General features: G+C 37.9%; 3 protein-coding genes across 8 annotated transcripts; all 3 read right to left on the bottom strand.

Annotated features, from left to right (window-relative positions):
- Window positions 1-1,008: 1,008 nt before the first annotated feature.
- On the bottom strand, window positions 1,009-3,274 carry LOC118125133 (cathepsin S-like). Its single transcript, XM_035183503.2, has 8 exons — window positions 3,172-3,274; window positions 2,690-2,817; window positions 2,350-2,472; window positions 2,024-2,173; window positions 1,718-1,942; window positions 1,462-1,627; window positions 1,263-1,365; window positions 1,009-1,181 (listed from the first exon to the last, which is right to left on the bottom strand). Exons 1-8 carry the CDS (start codon window positions 3,227-3,229, stop codon window positions 1,082-1,084), a joined length of 1,053 nt encoding a protein of 350 aa, XP_035039394.2. The 5' UTR covers window positions 3,230-3,274; the 3' UTR covers window positions 1,009-1,081.
- Window positions 3,275-3,985: 711 nt separating this feature from the next.
- On the bottom strand, window positions 3,986-9,221 carry LOC124855046 (procathepsin L-like). Of its 3 annotated transcripts, none has more exons than XM_047344320.1 (8): window positions 9,021-9,221; window positions 8,206-8,326; window positions 7,999-8,121; window positions 6,203-6,355; window positions 5,899-6,123; window positions 5,415-5,580; window positions 4,527-4,632; window positions 3,986-4,429 (listed from the first exon to the last, which is right to left on the bottom strand). In XM_047344320.1, exons 2-8 carry the CDS (start codon window positions 8,323-8,325, stop codon window positions 4,330-4,332), a joined length of 993 nt encoding a protein of 330 aa, XP_047200276.1. In that variant the 5' UTR covers window position 8,326; window positions 9,021-9,221; the 3' UTR covers window positions 3,986-4,329. The 3 variants fall into 3 exon arrangements, with proteins under 3 accessions (XP_047200276.1, XP_047200275.1, XP_047200274.1); XM_047344319.1 differs by having other exon boundaries at window positions 8,912-9,036; XM_047344318.1 differs by lacking the exon at window positions 9,021-9,221 and adding an exon at window positions 8,833-8,920.
- Window positions 9,222-11,911: 2,690 nt separating this feature from the next.
- LOC124855047 (procathepsin L-like) lies at window positions 11,912-16,390 on the bottom strand. Of its 4 annotated transcripts, none has more exons than XM_047344324.1 (4): window positions 16,326-16,390; window positions 13,911-14,031; window positions 13,704-13,826; window positions 11,912-12,094 (listed from the first exon to the last, which is right to left on the bottom strand). In XM_047344324.1, the coding sequence occupies exons 2-4, from the start codon at window positions 14,028-14,030 to the stop codon at window positions 12,029-12,031; spliced, it is 309 nt and encodes a 102-aa protein (XP_047200280.1). In that variant the 5' UTR covers window position 14,031; window positions 16,326-16,390; the 3' UTR covers window positions 11,912-12,028. The 4 variants fall into 4 exon arrangements, with proteins under 4 accessions (XP_047200280.1, XP_047200281.1, XP_047200279.1 ...); XM_047344325.1 differs by lacking the exon at window positions 16,326-16,390 and adding an exon at window positions 15,137-15,254; XM_047344323.1 differs by lacking the exon at window positions 16,326-16,390 and adding an exon at window positions 15,058-15,210.
- Window positions 16,391-17,682: the final 1,292 nt, after the last annotated feature.

The following is a 17,682-nucleotide window of genomic DNA, read 5'->3' as shown; positions in this document are numbered from 1 at the left end:
GGATATTGAGAATATTTTAGTGTTGCTAAAAAGGTGCCGTATTTATTTTATGTGCGAGTTGTTCATCACGCTGGGATTTGCACTTTTGTGCCATTTGCCCAGATCTATGAAGAAAATGATAAAATCATAATGGAAATAAAACTTGAAGAAATAAAAAAAAATAAAAAAACGTCATTGTTTGCATTACAGGGCATGAAATCAATTCAATGTGGAGTTCAGATTTTCTCCTCACTTTAGAATATCAGTAGGATGTTGTTCTTGTACCTTGACCCACTGACTGGAAAGACAGTGGTCTCAGACTTCTGCCCTGTTTCAGCTGTGTGGTGGTAATGGAAATGTCCCATTAATTAGTAAAATAACTATTTTAATGTTTTTAGGATCCGGCAGGAATGTCGGAAACAGAGCCTATTCTTACTCTATAGTTTTCTTGTGATGCAATCTGTGCCCTTCTTTTACCAACTGCACCGAGGAGGTTAAGTTTTCATCCCAGTCTGTTTCCAATTGCGCAAAAACTACTGGGCTGATGTCAGAAAACATTTTTAGCTGTTAAACATTGAGCATTCATGGATCTAGATTAAAAAAAAAAAAATTAACACATTTAGGAGTGTGAAATTTGATGCAGCTTAATAGAATTCAAATTCTTTGGATCTTGGAGCTATGAACTTGACTGAAAGCCAGTCCAGGAGGAGAAGTTCACTACTGAAGATGTTCCCAACCCCCTCGTCAAATGAACTCAAATTCCGTGAGCTCTATTCATCCATTCAGTTCTCTCTGCCCACTTGTTAACTCGTTTCCATGCTCTTTATTTGCAGTAGCTGGTTCTCAGTTTGTCTTTTTTGATGATAATGAATAAAATCACATCTGCCAAAATATACATGCTGCGTCAAACCAATTCTAATCATGTGCTTTGCTCCTAAACAGTCAGTTTGAATATGTATTTGTGACATAAAAGCGGTGGCCAGTAGTTTCCCCTCAAAAGTCTTCTTTGACAAGGAGTCATTGCAGATGTTGACACTTATAGAAATTTTATTTATTTTCAGCTTTTAAGTTGCATAAAAGAAACAGTTTGGCCCTCTGCTGGTCACATGACGGGGTAGCAAGCGTAGCGAGCGATGCCACACTGGTTGTGTCTGTTCCGAGCCATCTTGATGTAGCCTTCCTCTCCGTAGTTCACACCCCAACTGAAACATTTCAAAACAAAAGTCAAGACAACATGGAAACTTACAAATGTCCTAAAATTACACCAGAAAAACACTTGAGACCTGTTTTTAACCAGCCAGTAGTCATGTCCTCCCTCACTGCCGTAGCCCACAGCCAGCACCCCGTGGTTCACATTGCGAGAGCATCTGTGGTCAATGTACACACCTGGTAGTTCACACAAAAGCACAGGAAGCAGCTCAGTTTGAAACAAGGGCAATAACTTGCTTCTTTTGTAGATTAAACAAACAGACATAACCTCACCGTGACGGTAGAAGACAAATTTCGACCTGGAAGCATCAATAGCAACAGAGACGGGGCCGATTTCAGCCAAAGCTGCTTGTAGCTGAATCTCATTCCCCTCTGGTAGCAACACAAAGCTGGAGCAGTTAGCAGCTCGACCATTTAGGACATACCTGCACCCACCTCGCTGAAAGGAAAGACACGTGAAGAGGAATTACTCCCACAAGTTTAACCACAGTATCTGAGAAATCGGACATTGGCGGACCATTGGACTCACTCTGCCGACATAGGGGTAGGCTGCTTCAGAATCAATGCCCTGGTTTTTAATGACGTACTGGAAGGCATTGGTCATGAAGCCACCGTTGCACCCTTGGTTGCCATATTTCACGGAGCAGTCCACCAGATTCTGAGGACTGAGGGACATCAGGACACCTGTGGACTTCTTGAGTTGCCCTTCCAGAGCGCCGACTGCACTGAAGGCCCAGCAAGAACCACAGGAACCCTGGGAATGGGTAAAGTTGTCAATGAATGAAATGTGGATGCAAGATTATTTTTTAAATGTTAGAACCTACTAGGATCTTACCTGCATTTTCACCCCCGTCACAAGGCCTTTTTCCCTCCAGTCCAGGGATTTCGGCATAGAAGCACTGACCACGATGAAGTCGGCGGAGTCCCTCTCCAGGTCAGAGGGCACTACGGTGCCGGTTAGTGTTTCTGTGATCTCCTTACTGGTCTACAACATAACACCGGTAAGTTATTTTTGCACCTTTGTCAGCATTCAGACAAACATTTGTGATTTTTCCCAGGCACTTGCAAAAATGTATGAGCCCAAAACCGTTAAAAATAATTAATAAAAATCAGCCACGTAAATCAATCTGCGTTTCGTAAAACCAACTGTGGTCTAGTTACCAGGTCTCCCAAGTGATTCATCGCCAGCTCGTAGGTGTGCAAACCCAGAGATGCCTCCAGGTTATGGACGTTAATCATTTCCAGGTTCTGTTCCCAAACCCGCCTGCGACCCAACTCTTCAATCTGGAACCCAGAGCATAAAAATGTGTTCTACATGAATAGTTCTCCACATGACAGAGACAAGCCTTGGAATTAGAAATAATAAAAATAGTCACAACTTTAGACTTGACTTATTTAACCAGATAAAACCTCGACCAAATCTGGATTTGTTGGCTAATCAAGACCTTCACAACAAAAGTCACTGACCCAACAAAAGAATATATACATAAGTGACAATCACCTGTTGAGAATACACTTTTTTATGGATCTCTTTCCATAGCTCCCAGTGTCCATCGAGTTGTGAATCAATGTTGGCCGCTGCAAATCCACACAGGACGGTGAGGAGCAGGCTCCGAAACATTTTCTGATCTGGGAAAGGAATAATTTGTCAAAATGTTTGTAACAGACCGCAGTCCTGTGTCATGCTTGTTTGATAGGACATCTGCAGCAAGGCTCCAATGCCTCCAGGTGATAACAACCAGCATTTAGAACTCAAAATCAATGCATTAGTGAAGTTGATGCTAAAGATATTGATCCATGCATGGCAGTCGGAGAGGTAAGCAAAACTAAGCAAAATATCCCAAAGATTTTCAGTTTGCTTATACAACTTTACAATCAATGTTTGGCTCCATAAATCTGACACTAGGCCATAATTCAATTAAAATGGTTTAAAAACTAAAAGCAGCATTTTCGCACTTGAATGACAGAGACGATAAAACTTACCTGAGCAGGTGAGCTTGGGAAAATTCAAAGTGAATCCAAGAGAGTCTCTATTTATCATCCTCCCACTCACTGCACCTGCAACTCATTAACCTGGAAATCACTGAGGGGCTTGTGTGTCCGTGTGTGTTTGTGTGTGTTCATCAGTTCATGTGTTCATGTGTTCAAGTGTTCATGTGGAGAAAGTTGTATTTGTGGCCTCCTGGTGAATCCGAGTTCAACGTTCACTCTCTTTTGGCTCCATTGTCTTCACCAGCTTCTAAGGTGAAATGAAGCTGTTGATTGCTTCTTTACATTTATCAGCCCGTTGTAATGTTTTTACTATTCTTATCATTATCACCTCAACCAAGGCTGTTATGTTTGTCAGCAGGATTATGCCAAAACTACTGAATTGATTTAATTAAAAGTGTTTTTTACTTTCATTAACATTACGAGATAGGGTGTTATTTTGTTAATTTTAATTTCTCAAGGGACAATGCAGAGATCTTTATGAAGAAATCTGGAATCTTTAGAGGACTGATATCTATGAGTGTGTGGAGGTTACACTCTCTAGCTCTTCATGGAGGCTTCTACAGCTTTACAGAAATACTACTGGTACATTTAACTGCTACCTCTAATAATAATACTAGTGCCACTGCTGGTGACACTGCTATTAATAGTACAACACAGCTCCTCCTCCTCCTCCTCCTCCTCTATTTGTTTCAGTAGATGAATTACACCCTGTGGGAATTTTCTGTTCTCAATTGATTCAATATGAGTCTGAAGTTTTACAACAATCAAACATGAAATTAAATGCAACAAATACAAAAACAATTTCGATCTTTTTATCTTTTCTTTAATATCAAGAGGGTTATTTAATCAATTTGGTACATTTGACATCATGTACATTGTAATTTAAAAAACACATAAAATCAAAAATACACTTAAAACTTATGAGATATACAAAAGAGTACAAAGCAAGTTTTTTCTTGATTATCATCCAAGAATTAAAATCATCTGTGAGAAAGGCCACCATGGCAGAAACCATAATTTTGTGAATTTTGCTTTTTTTGTGATATTTTCTTTATTATTTAACGTTCAGGACAGCACCAGCAATTTAAAGAGAAAAAAACATCTTGTCTCTGAAAAAAAATCTTCTGAGAGATGATTCCGGTGATGTTTTCACAGAGTTGGATAAATTGCAAAGCTGGCGATGCCGCAGAGGTTATTCTTGTTCCTCGCCATTCGGATGAAGCCTTGCTCTCCCCATCCAGTTCCCCAACTGAAACCATAAGAAAAGAGTCGGATTCAACATTGATCATACACGTGGAGTCACATATTTCTTTATCAACTATCCAGTCATAAGAGGCAGCAGTCACCTGTTTTTCACCAGCCAGTAGTCTTGTCCGTTGTCGGTGCCGTAGCCCACAACCAGGACGGCGTGATTTATAGACCTCGGGTTGCAGTTCGGGACGTTGTATAAACCTGAAAGGTTCATAAGTTTAGTAACATGACGCTGTAGATGAGAAAATGATCAAGTGTCACAAACCCTCTTGAAGTTTGAAGATTGACTGAAGCCTCAGAAGTTATTTACTAAGGATGTAAATGTAAGAGATGAGTTCATAAACTGTAAACTTACTGTTGTTCTGATAACTTCCAGTGCAAAGACATTATATTTGATTTGCCAAACTAAACTAACAGAGGCCTTGTTAAAATAACCCAAATCCTCCTAACTTAAAATACATCTATCTATAGATAGAGGACCTTAAAGGGGACATAGCATGCAAATTCCACTTTGTTAGTGCTTCTACAGGTTAATGTGGGTATCTGGCATGTCTACCAACCCAAAAACTCTGGGAAAAAAACACTTGCGCGTTTTGTTATAGTTCCTCTAAGTCAGAAACGTCATGCTTGAGTGACTCGATTGAGCTTCCTGGGTTTTGTGTCATAACAAGGCACTGGAAGTCTCCCTACATGGTCTATTCCATTTATCAAACAGAAATATTGAGAGTATTTGTATTTTACAAGTACCAATCATACTCCTCATTTGACAGATTGCCTAATATAGTGGATACTTCCGCAAATCTGGAATCAACATAGGATAAATGAAAACATCAAATGTTTTTAAAAAAGCTAAATGTCAATTTGAAATAACTATACATGTTATATAATCGTTATATATTTGCACAGAAACCTCATGTTCAGTGACCAATTTACTTCACTACAAATAAAGGGTTTTAGTTTTCTCAGATGAGAACCAGCCTCACCTCCTCTGTACAGGTGGAACGACGGCAACATGGCGTTCACAGCCACAGAGACAGGTCCCACTGATGCTGTCACTTCCTGCAGAGCGCGCTCGTCTCTTTGTGGAAGGACGTGAAAATTAGAGCAGAATCCAGCTTTTCCTTTCTCAGAGTAACGACATTTCCCGTTCTACAAAGAGAAATGAGACGAATGAAATCAGAAATTTTATGAATATAGAGTTAAACATATATAACATCACAATATTACACAGTAAATTACACACATTATGCAACTACATTATGTACAGTGGATTATTATTCACTTTACACATCAAAACAGATTTGCAGCTCTAAAAAATAACAACTGGTTATAAGTGTTATTCCCATTGTGTAAAAAATGATCAAACATTTGAAAAATACTGCCAGAAAACAAAAAAACTAACAAAAACTAAAAATCCAGCATTTCAGGAGGAAATAAAATGTGGCCCTGGTGTTTTCTGAGGAAAACCTGGTGTTCGTAGGGGTAAGATATCTCGGAGTCGACGCCCCCGTTGCGGATGACGTAGTTGAAGGCTTTGGAGAGGTATCCTCCTCTGCAGCCATGGTTACCGTCGGTGGTGCTGCAGTCCAGCAGGTTCTGTGGACTCAGGGGGACGAGGGCGCCGGTTCGCTTCGCTATCTGCCCCTCGAGAGCCCCCATAGAGCTGAAGGCCCAGCACGACCCACATAAGCCCTTTTGAAGAGAGGAAAACATAATGACCACGTTTCTCATCGTAGGTTCTTCATCAGATTGTGCTCAGCTGATTTCTTACTTGGTTCTGCACAGGACTGACCAGGCCCGACTTCCTCCAGTCAACACTCGGAGGCGCCACTGAGCCGCTCGCTCTCTTGAATGTCTCGTTTCTGAGAAGATCCACCTCCTCCGGCCTCGCACCGTTCAGCCTCTCGTTGATCTCCTCGGTTGTCTTAACAGAAAAAGGACTGTAAAACACTAGAAAGGAAATAATACAGAAATGTAATATATATCTCTACTTAAGTCTGGACCCATTGTTTTCTTGGAATATTGTGTATCAGCAGGTTAAATGTATTTACTGTATTTTTACAGCACTTCTCATCGACCTCTCTAAGTGCTTCACAGTACAAGTCACATCCACCCATTCAAACACAAATTCATTCAGCGTTACTATACACAGCGCTTTTTCTACAACACGTCGTTCACACACTGTCGGCACAACTGTCAGTTGCAATCTGCGGTTTCAATGCACTTCGGAATGCAGACTGGTGAAACCGGGGATCGAATATATAATAATATATATAAATATTTGACTTTTTATATGAATTTATGTAACTTCATTGCCTCCCCTCATGATCTGTAGGTCATATAACGCTACTGATTGTCCAGATTGGCCCAGCAGCCTCTTCTGGATTAATTTAATCAGATTGTATAAAGTCAGATTAGAGCTGTTCTATAGGTTGAGCTTTAAATCAAGCCTTTAAATTAAGCCCACATGGTGCAGGTTTAAATGCAGATTAACAGTGTTGCTCTGCCTTGTACCAGTGAAGGTCAATGGATTCACTTTAGCTTATGAGTCAGTGTGGTGATACAGTGTGAGGAGAATTGTGTCTTCTGGCTAAATGTTTGTCATGAAGTTTGTATCCACCAGAGGTCTCACACACACATTTCTGTCCTGAACAAACTCTGGTTCTGTTATTTGACCATTGTTTGGCTGCAAATTCCTTTATATTGAATATATGAAGTTATGGATTATTAGTTTTCCTTAGTTATATAACTGTTGGATCCTAAGCTGTTACCATAAAGCCATGTGAGTCGTAGGATGTGCACAGTACTGCAGCCAGTAAACTCGGATTATTACCTCCACCACGGAAGTTATGTTTCCACCCGGCTGTTTGATTTGTTTGTTTCAGCAGGATTATGCAAAAACTGCAAAACAGATTTCCATGAAATTTGGTGGATGTTTGGGACGAAGGCCAAGAAACTAACCCGTTCAATTTAGACACAGATTCAGGATTCAAACAGACTGTTGGGCCTCGGTGGAGGTTTTTGCTCCACTGAGATCCCTTCTAGTATTGAAGCAGTTATTCAGTTCACTGTTGTTAAGTAAGTAGATGAACAGAGCAAAAAATAGACAGTTAACTACACAAAGTTGTACAAGACAAAAAGTGAAAAATAGATAAATAGATAAATCAAAGTACGATAGTATTAGATTTTACTCTGTGCAGATATTTAATTTGTAGCTCAAACAAAACAAAATATTAGAGTTAGGTTTTGATCAGATTTTACCTACGTTCATCACTGAATTTCAACACCTCACACCCACATTAATACAGAGCACAAGAAAGGTGCTGCACTTGTCATTTAACACTTACTTGATTATTATAAATCATCTGTAATACAACACACACCTTCTACATAGTTTTGCTAATAATAAGAACTGTATCTATGTGAATCCAGACAATAATAAGCTCATTATCTGTAAATCTAAGAATTATCCACATTAACACACGTCTTTCTGTCATGATCCAAAACTAAGAAGTTGAAAGTTCCTCTTGTCAAAACATCGGTGTTTGTGTTGGAGCAGAATCGTACCATGTCCGACAGGTGGTTCAGTCCCAAAGTGAAGCTGTGTTTTCCTTCTGAAGCCTCCTGGTTGTGTTTCAGCACCAGGTTCATGTTCTTCTCCCACACCGCTCTCCTGAAGCTGTTCTCCGTCTGAAACATCAGCACTGACTGTGTGAACTACTAGTCTACCAGTGGGAGTTGTTATGTGTGTATATCGATAAAGAAAAGTCCCACCTCGTTGTCATAAACCCTGCGATTATTGACTTTCCACTCCTCCCACGTGTTATCTACAGCAGGTGAAGAGTGGCCAAGGACCAGAAAGGCCAAAAGCAACACCACATGCAAAATGTGCATCCTGCGAAGGAAAATTGACAAAATATAATTTTGTTACAGGCTTTAAATTCCGAGGGTTTATGGTTTTTCTCAAAAAACATCACTTCAAACGTCACTTTACTGGGAATTTGTGAAGGACCATTAACAGATGAGCAGATAACCAGGATTCTAGACAAAAATGTCATGATTTGGACCAAGCGCCAAAAATACACTTTTAGTTTTTAGTAATTTGGCATCTTCTATCGAAGAGTGAATTTTATTTCCCATCCCGACAGTAAAAACTAAACTCCCCACTCTCTAGAGTAGAAACATTCACAAGTACACATCAACAGTCATGAAAGCACTACGTACATGCTCGGCTCAGCTAACCGAGTCTGAAACCTCAACATCGTGCAAAACAATCGAATATAGTCAAAGCTGCTGTAAGATGGAGCTTTACAGTTAAATAAGAATCAGAAACACACATTGATCCTCCGCACAATAGACGACACACAAATATTCTTCTCCTCAAACAGGAGGAATTCAAACCTGTGATCTCTCAACGTCTTTCTCTGCAGCACAAACAAGCCAAACAACGTCGTGTTATTACATCAAATAAACCGTCTACCTTGTTGCAGAATAATCAGCAGGATATTTAGCCACAAGAAGAAAGTGCAGTCGTGTTAAAACAGACAAGAACACCTTCAAACTTTAAAGAGGAAGTTCATTTTTCTTACACAGTGTTTTTCTTGTTTGTTTTTTTCCCACTGGCTCGTCTTGTGATTCTAATTCTCAACCAGCTGCAGCAGTGGCCCAAAATATCTCTCCAGTCCGAGAAGTGCAAGCGACAGAGGTTGAATGTTAGGAAAAGGCCAGTAGATAAATGAAACTGCTCGTGGAAGACATGCAAGTGAATGTGAAGAGGAATCGTTTAGCAAATGAGGAGGATTTGTGCAAAGGAAACAGTGAAAGTGAATCTAATGTTAAATAGTTGAGATGATCTGTCTCTTGTTTTCTCACTCACAGTCAAGCACTTTGACATTTCACTTGGTTAAAGTGAGAAATGAGAAAACCACAAGACACATTTAGTGCTGATGATGCTGATAATATCCTTTTCAGACAGAGGCTGTGATGTGAGTTCAGTCAGTTTTGAAGCCCTTTATTGACTTTATTTGTTTTGATCCACTGCATGTGCTTGATTTCCTGGCCTGGATCATTGTTTTTCTGCCACTGCCAAGTTGTCAGGCAACGTAAACCACCATAAAACCACAACATATCATTTTTACAAATTTTTTCTTGTGCAGATTTAAGAAATAAATAATAATAATAATATACTCGATTGTGAGTTTAATAGATGCTGGCAGGCTAATTTTGTTTATCTTATTTTAAGCCATGTCTGTGTTGTGAGCAGACAAAACATCAAGATTCACAGTTTAATTTACACCTGTTCTGTTCATGAGGCAAATTATTCAAGTCTTTTACAGACCTGGGATGATTCCAGAAATGTCAGCACATGTTGAATTCATAAGAGATGTTAACACCCACATCTTCTCACTGAAACTCCACATAGATTTACTGTGAGACACATTTAAAAAAAGAAGCAGCTGATAATAGCTGTTAATAAGGTAACTGAAAAAGATTCATACATGGAAAGAGGACTGTTTCTTTCACTGATACAGTTTTTAAAATATATATTCATCAATAGTAAATATGTGGTAATTCCATGAATATAATGATAGAGATACCATGTGTTGTGTCTCCCCCCCTGATCTCAGTGCTTTGTTGGTCTGTGACCCCAAACTTGTATTTAACCTGTTGTTGTTTAGTTTTTATATTGGATCTGCAGAAATATAATTATTGACTAATGATAAGATAAGATGAAACTTTATTGATCCCTCACTGGGGAAATCCACTTGTTACAGCAGCAGAGTCAGTACGAGATAGACAAGAGAATAAAAGTGAAAAAGGCAATTTAATAAAAAATAAAATAAAAATAATACAGAATATGTACATAATATACACATCTCAGCTTGTATAGAAAAGTGCTTGAGTAATGTTAATTTACTAATCACTGATCAATGATATAACTGTAGCCTCAGACCTTGTGTCCACTACATTTTGGTTTGATTTAAATACTGAACGTTCACCTCACTCATTATCTGTCCAGCAGCTAGTGCATATAATCCCCCAGCATGCACTTGCGCGTCCAGAGCCAGATTGTTGTTGTTGCCATGAGGACAGCAGAGCAACAGGGGAACTGAACTGCAGCATCACAGCGCCTCCAGTTGGAAAATATCACAATGGGAGGATGAGGCGTTTTTCTCACCGTGCGTGTGTTTCTCTCACGTTGCAGGTTTCATCTGGATGTTTTTCTGAGGCAGGGAAAAGTGACGTACTGCAAACAGACTCTGGTGGTTTTTCTTTTAACTACAAAACTGTGAAACTGGAGCCATCACAACGAGAAGCCCTCCACAGTGAAGAGACGGTGAGTCACAGTACTTGATTTTCCTCCTTCTTTACTTGAAAATTGCTGCAATTTTGTGTTGTTTTTTTGTGTGACATAATTTGAGTTATTGAGCTTCAGCTGTAAAGCCACAGCAAGTGACTGCAATTCAACCGTTGTGATCCCGGAGGAGTTCAGTAGCAGTCAGCCTCCATCACTCCAGCTTCTTTCATCAGCAGCAGTCAGACTGTAATACACAGGGTCCATTCAAATATCAGGACAAACCTGAAAACGGGGGACTTACAGTTTGTCTGCTGCCTCAGACTCTTGTTTCCACATGAGAATAAATCAACTGTTTACGTATTTCCTGTGACGTGACCATCGCTGGAATTCATTACTTGTGATGGTCATGAAATATGTGACGGTAACGTTTGAACAGTCACAGTCGACTTTGATGCAGTGACAGAAAAATCCTGCAGATGGTCAACATCCCTGCATTTCTCCAAACTAGTGCACTGATGTATTTCTGCGTTTGCTGCCCCCTAGTGTTTGGTTTAGAAACTGTTTAAATAAAATTAGTTGATTGGATGAGTAGTAAATACTATTATTGTTATTTTTATTCAATATAATTTAATCTGTTTAAAGTTTTTACTATTTGTACACACTCAGTTCCTCTAGATTTGAGCATATACCTGAAATATAAAATTTAAATGTTTTATCTTAAATCAATTTTTTTCTGAGGTTTTATTTTATTTTACGTGTTTGAGTAAAATATAACATATTGAAAAAGCCTGAAATTAAACAAAAATGTTTGATGAGGCCACATTTGGAGCAGAAATAAATATGAAAAGATTTATGTGAAATATGACACTTTTAAAACACTATTAAATATGAGTCATGAAAATGTTTGTCTTGTCCTTCTCCTCTCCTTAAATGGAAGCTTAATATATTTTGCGTAATAAAAATAATAGTAATGATAATTAACATTTATTTCTATGGAACCTTTCAAAACCAGAGTTGTAAGGTGGTTCACAAAAAAATTATATAATTGGAAAGACAAATCATAGAAAAGCCAGATCACACTCAGCAATGCAGTAAAAAAACAGATATAAGAACAACAATAAAACAATAACAAAAACTAAGAGGAATAATCAATTCTAAATGAAACAGAAAAATAGACCAAAATGCAATTTTGATTATTTATTAACCCATCAACACATACAAGCAAAATCCTACACAGTTGATGTTTGTATGTTTAAGCTGTGAGTGATATTTAGCCTTAAATGCCACCACACGTCCTCATCAGTATGTTGCTGCCACCTCCTCCGGCCTCGCACCGTTCAGCCTCTCGTTGATCTCCTCGGTTGTCTTAACAGAAAAAGGACTGTAAAACACTTGAAAGGAAATAATACAGAAATGTAATATATATCTCTACTTAAGTCTGGACCCATTGTTTTCTTGGAATATTGTGTATCAGCAGGTTAAATGTATTTACTGTATTTTTACAGCACTTCTCATCGACCTCTCTAAGTGCTTCACAGTACAAGTCACATCCACCCATTCAAACACAAATTCATTCAGCGTTACTATACACAGCGCTTTTTCTACAACACGTCGTTCACACACTGTCGGCACAACTGTCAGTTGCAATCTGCAAAAATGCAAAAATGCAGACCTATAGTAAATATATATATAAATATTTGACTTTTTATATGAATTTATGTAACTTCATTGCCTCACCTCATGATCTGTAGGTCATATAACGCTACTGATTGTCCAGATTGGCCCAGCAGCCTCTTCTGGATTAATTTAATCAGATTGTATAAAGTCAGATTAGAGCTGTTCTATAGGTTGAGCTTTAAATCAAGCCTTTAAATTAAGCCCACATGGTGCAGGTTTAAATGCAGATTAACAGTGTTGCTCTGTCTTGTACCAGTGAAGGTCAATGGATTCACTTTAGCTCATGAGTCAGTGTGGTGATACAATGTGAGGAGAATTGTGTCTTCTGGCTAAATGTTTGTCATGAAGTTTGTGTCCACCAGAGGTCTCACACACACATTTCTGTCCTGAACAAACTCTGGTTCTGTTATTTGACCATTGTTTGGCTGCAAATTCCTGTATATTGAATATATGAAGTTATGGATTATTAGTTTTCCTTAGTTATATAACTGTTGGATCCTAAGCTGTTACCATAAAGCCATGTGAGTCGTAGGATGTGCACAGTACTGCAGCCAGTAAACTCGGATTATTACCTCCACCACGGAAGTTATGTTTCCACCCGGCTGTTTGATTTGTTTGTTTCAGCAGGATTACGCAAAAACTGCAAAACAGATTTCCATGAAACTTGGTGGATGTTTGAGACGAAGGTCAAGAAACTAACCCGTTCAATTTAGACACAGATTCAGGATTCAAACAGACTGTTGGGCCTCGGTGGAGGTTTGTGCTCCACTGAGATCCCTTCTAGTATTGAAGCAGTTATTCAGTTCACTGTTGTTAAGTAAGTAGATGAACAGAGCAAAAATAGACAGTTAACTACACAAAGTTGTACAAGAAAAAAAGTGAAAAATAGATAAATCAAAGTACGATAGTATTAGATTTTACTCTGTGCAGATATTTAATTTGTAGCTCAAACAAAACAAAATATTAGAGTTAGGTTTTGATCAGATTTTACCTACGTTCATCACTGAATTTCAACACCTCACACCCACATTAATACAGAGCACAAGAAAGGTGCTGCACTTGTCATTTAACACTTACTTGATTATTATAAATCATCTGTAATACAACACACACCTTCTACATAGTTTTGCTAATAATAAGAACTGTATCTGTGTGAATCCAGACAATAATAAGCTTATTATCTGTAAATCTATGAATTATCCACATTAACACACGTCTTTCTGTCATGATCCAAAACCGAGAAGTCTAAAGTTCCTCTTGTCAAAACATCGGTGTTTGTGTTGGAGCAGAATCGTACCATGTCCGACAGGTGGTTCAGTCCCAAAGTGTAGCTGTGTTTTCCTTCTGAAGCCTCCTGGTTGTGTTTCAGCACCAGGTTCATGTTCTTCTCCCACACCGCTCTCCTGAAGCTGTTCTCCATCTGAAACATCAGCACTGACTGTGTGAACTACTAGTCTACCAGTGGGAGTTGTTATGTGTGTATATCGATAAAGAAAAGTCCCACCTCGTTGTCATAAACCCTGCGATTATTGACTTTCCACTCCTCCCACATCTTGTCTACAGCAGGTGAAGAGTGGCCGAGGACCAGAAAGGCCAAAAGCAACACCACATGCAAAATGTGCATCCTGCGAAGGAAGAAAGTAAAACTGATCACTTTATGTGAGCGATCACAATCATGCCCCCTATATGAGTTTTAGTAGAGATGTGATTATTCGACTCATCAATATACTTTTATATAATTGATTAAATTATTTTTTTTCCCAGTAAAATTGCCAAAATATTATTTTGTTACAGGCTTTAAATTCCGAGGGTTTATGGTTTTTCCCAAAAACATCACTTCAAACGTCACTTTACTGGGAATTTGTGAAGGACCATTAACAGATGAGCAGATAACCAGGATTCTAGACAAAAATGTCATGATTTGGCCCAAGCGCCAAAAATACACTTTAAAGTTTTTAGTAATTTGGCATCTTCTATCGAAGAGTGAATTTTATTTCCCATCCCGACAGTAAAAAACTAAACTCCCCCACTCTCTAGAAACTGTTTAAATAAAATGTGTTGATTGGATGAGTAGTAGTTCCATAAACAGCCTTAATATTAAACATAGAGATGTCATATTTCTATATAAATATTATCCTCTCCTTAAATGCAAGCTTAATATATTTTGGATAATAAAAATAAAAGTAATGATAATAAACATTAATTATAATGCACCTTTCAAAACCAGAGTTGCAATGTGCTTCACAAAAAAATTATAAAATTGGAAAGATAAATCATCGGAAAACAGATCACACTCAGCAATGCAGTAAAAAACTGATAAAAGAACAACAATAAAACAATTAAAAAAACTAAGAGGAATAATCAATTCTAAATGAAACAAAAAATAGATCCCGACAGTAAAAAACTAAACTCCCCACTCTCTGGAGTAGAAACATTCACAAGTACACATCAACAGTCATGAAAGCACTACGTACATGCACGGCTCAGTTAACAGAGTCTGAAACCTCAACATCCTGCAAAACAATCGAATATAGTCAAAGCTGCTGTAAGATGGAGCTTTACAGTTCAATAAGAATCAGAAACACACATTGATCCTCCGCACAATAGACGACACACAAATATTCTTCTCCTCAAACAGGAGGAATTCAAACCTGTGATCTCTCAACGTCTTTCTCTGCAGCACAAACAAGCCAAACAACGTCGTGTCATTACATCATATAAACCATCTACCTTGTTGCAGAATATCAGCAGGATATTAAGCCACAAGAAGAAAGTGCAGTCGTGTTGAAACGGACAAGAACACCGTCACACTTTAAAGAGGAAGTTCATTTTTCTTACACAATGTTTTTCTTGTTTGTTTTTTTCCCACTGGCTCGTCTTGTGATTCTAATTCTCAACCAGCTGCAGCAGTGGCCCAAAATATCTCTCCAGTCCGAGAAGTGCAAGCGACAGAGGTTGAATGTTAGGAAAAGGCCAGTAGATAAATGAAACTGCTCGTGGAAGACATGCAAGTGAATGTGAAGAGGAATCGTTTAGCGAATGAGGAGGATTTGTGCAAAGGAAACAGTGAAAGTGAATCTAATGTTAAATAGATTAGATAATCTGTCTATTTCCTGTGACGTGACCATCGCTGGAATTCATTACTTGTGATGGTCATGAAATATGTGACAGTAACGTTTGAACAGTCACAGTCGACTTTGATGCAGTGACAGAAAAATCCTGCAGATGGTCAACATCACTGCATTTCTCCAAACTAGTGCACTGATGTATTTCTGCGTTTGCTGCCCCATAGTGTTTGGTTTAGAAACTGTTTAAATAAAATGTGTTGATTGGATGAGTAGTAGTTCCATAAACAGCCTTAATATTAAACATAGAGATGTCATATTTCTATATAAATAGTATCCTCTCCTTAAATGGAAGCTTAATATATTTTGGATAATAAAAATAAAAGTAATGATAATAAACATTAATTATAATGCACCTTTCAAAACCAGAGTTGCAATGTGCTTCACAAAAAAATTATATAATTGGAAAGATAAATCATCGAAAAACAGATCACACTCAGCAATGCAGTAAAAAACTGATAAAAGAACAACAATAAAACAATTAAAAAAACTAAGAGGAATAATCAATTCTAAATGAAACAAAAAATAGATCCCGACAGTAAAAAACTAAACTCCCCCACTCTCTGGAGTAGAAACATTCACAAGTACACATCAACAGTCATGAAAGCACTACGTACATGCACGGCTCAGTTAACAGAGTCTGAAACCTCAACATCGTGCAAAACAATCGAATATAGTCAAAGCTGCTGTAAGATGGAGCTTTACAGTTCAATAAGAATCAGAAACACACATTGATCCTCCGCACAATAGACGACACACAAATATTCTTCTCCTCAAACAGGAGGAATTGAAACCTGTGATCTCTCAACGTCTTTCTCTGCAGCACAAACAAGCCAAACAACGTCGTGTCATTACATCATATAAACCATCTATCTTGTTGCAGAATATCAGCAGGATATTAAGCCACAAGAAGAAAGTGCAATCGTGTTGAAACGGACAAGAACACCGTCACACTTTAAAGAGGAAGTTCATTTTTCTTACAAAATGTTTTTCTTGTTTGTTTTTTTCCCACTGGCTCGTCTTGTGATTCTAATTCTCAACCAGCTGCAGCAGTGGCCCAAAATATCTCTCCAGTCCGAGAAGTGCAAGCGACAGAGGTTGAATGTTAGGAAAAGGCCAGTAGATAAATGAAACTGCTCGTGGAAGACATGCAAGTGAATGTGAAGAGGAATCGTTTAGCAAATGAGGAGGATTTGTGCAAATGAAACAGTGAAAATGAATCTAATGTTAAATAGATCAGATAATCTGTCTATTTCGCGTGTAGTGACCATCGCTGGAATTCATTACTTGTGATGGTCATGAAATATGTGACGGTAACGTTTGAACAGTCACAGTCGACTTTGATGCAGTGACAGAAAAATCCTGCAGATGGTCAACATCACCTGCATTTCTCCAAACTAGTGCACTGATGTATTTCTGCGTTTGCTGCCCCTAGTGTTGGGTTTAGAAACTGTTTAAATAAAATTAGTTGATTGGATGAGTAGTAAATACTATTATTGTTATTTTTATTCAATATAATTTAATCTGTGTTTACAGTTTTTACAATTTGTACACACTCAGTTCCTCTAGATCTGAGCATATACCTGAAATATAAAATTTTAATGTTGTATCTTAAATCAATTTTTTTCTGAGGTTTTATTTTATTTTACGTGTTTGAGTAAAATATAACATATTGAAAAAGCCTGAAATTAAATAAAAATTGTTTGATGTGGCTACATTTGGAGCAGAAATAAATATGAAAAGATTTATGTGAAATATGACACTTTTAAAACAATATTAAACATGAGTCATGAAAATGTTTGTCTTGTATTGATCCTTCTCCTCTCCTTAAATGGAAGCTTAATATATTTTGCGTAATAAAAATAATAGTAATGATAATAAACATTTATTTCTATGGAACCTTTCAAAACCAGAGTTGCAAGGTGGTTCACAAAATAATTATATAATTGGAAAGACAAATCACAGAAAAGCCAGATCACACTCAGCAATGCAGTAAAAAAACAGATATAAGAACAACAATAAAACAATAACAAAAACTAAGAGGAATAATCAATTCTAAATGAAACAGAAAAATAGACCAATATGCAATTTTGATTCTTTATTAAACCATCAACAAATACAAGCAAAATCCTACACAGTTGATGTTTGTAT

This window comes from Hippoglossus stenolepis, chromosome 17 (assembly GCF_022539355.2).
Source record: "Hippoglossus stenolepis isolate QCI-W04-F060 chromosome 17, HSTE1.2, whole genome shotgun sequence".
Taxonomy (NCBI): Eukaryota; Metazoa; Chordata; class Actinopteri; order Pleuronectiformes; family Pleuronectidae; genus Hippoglossus; species Hippoglossus stenolepis.
The sequence above is the reverse complement of the archived record's forward strand: the minus strand, read 5'-3'. Positions and strand labels throughout refer to the sequence as shown.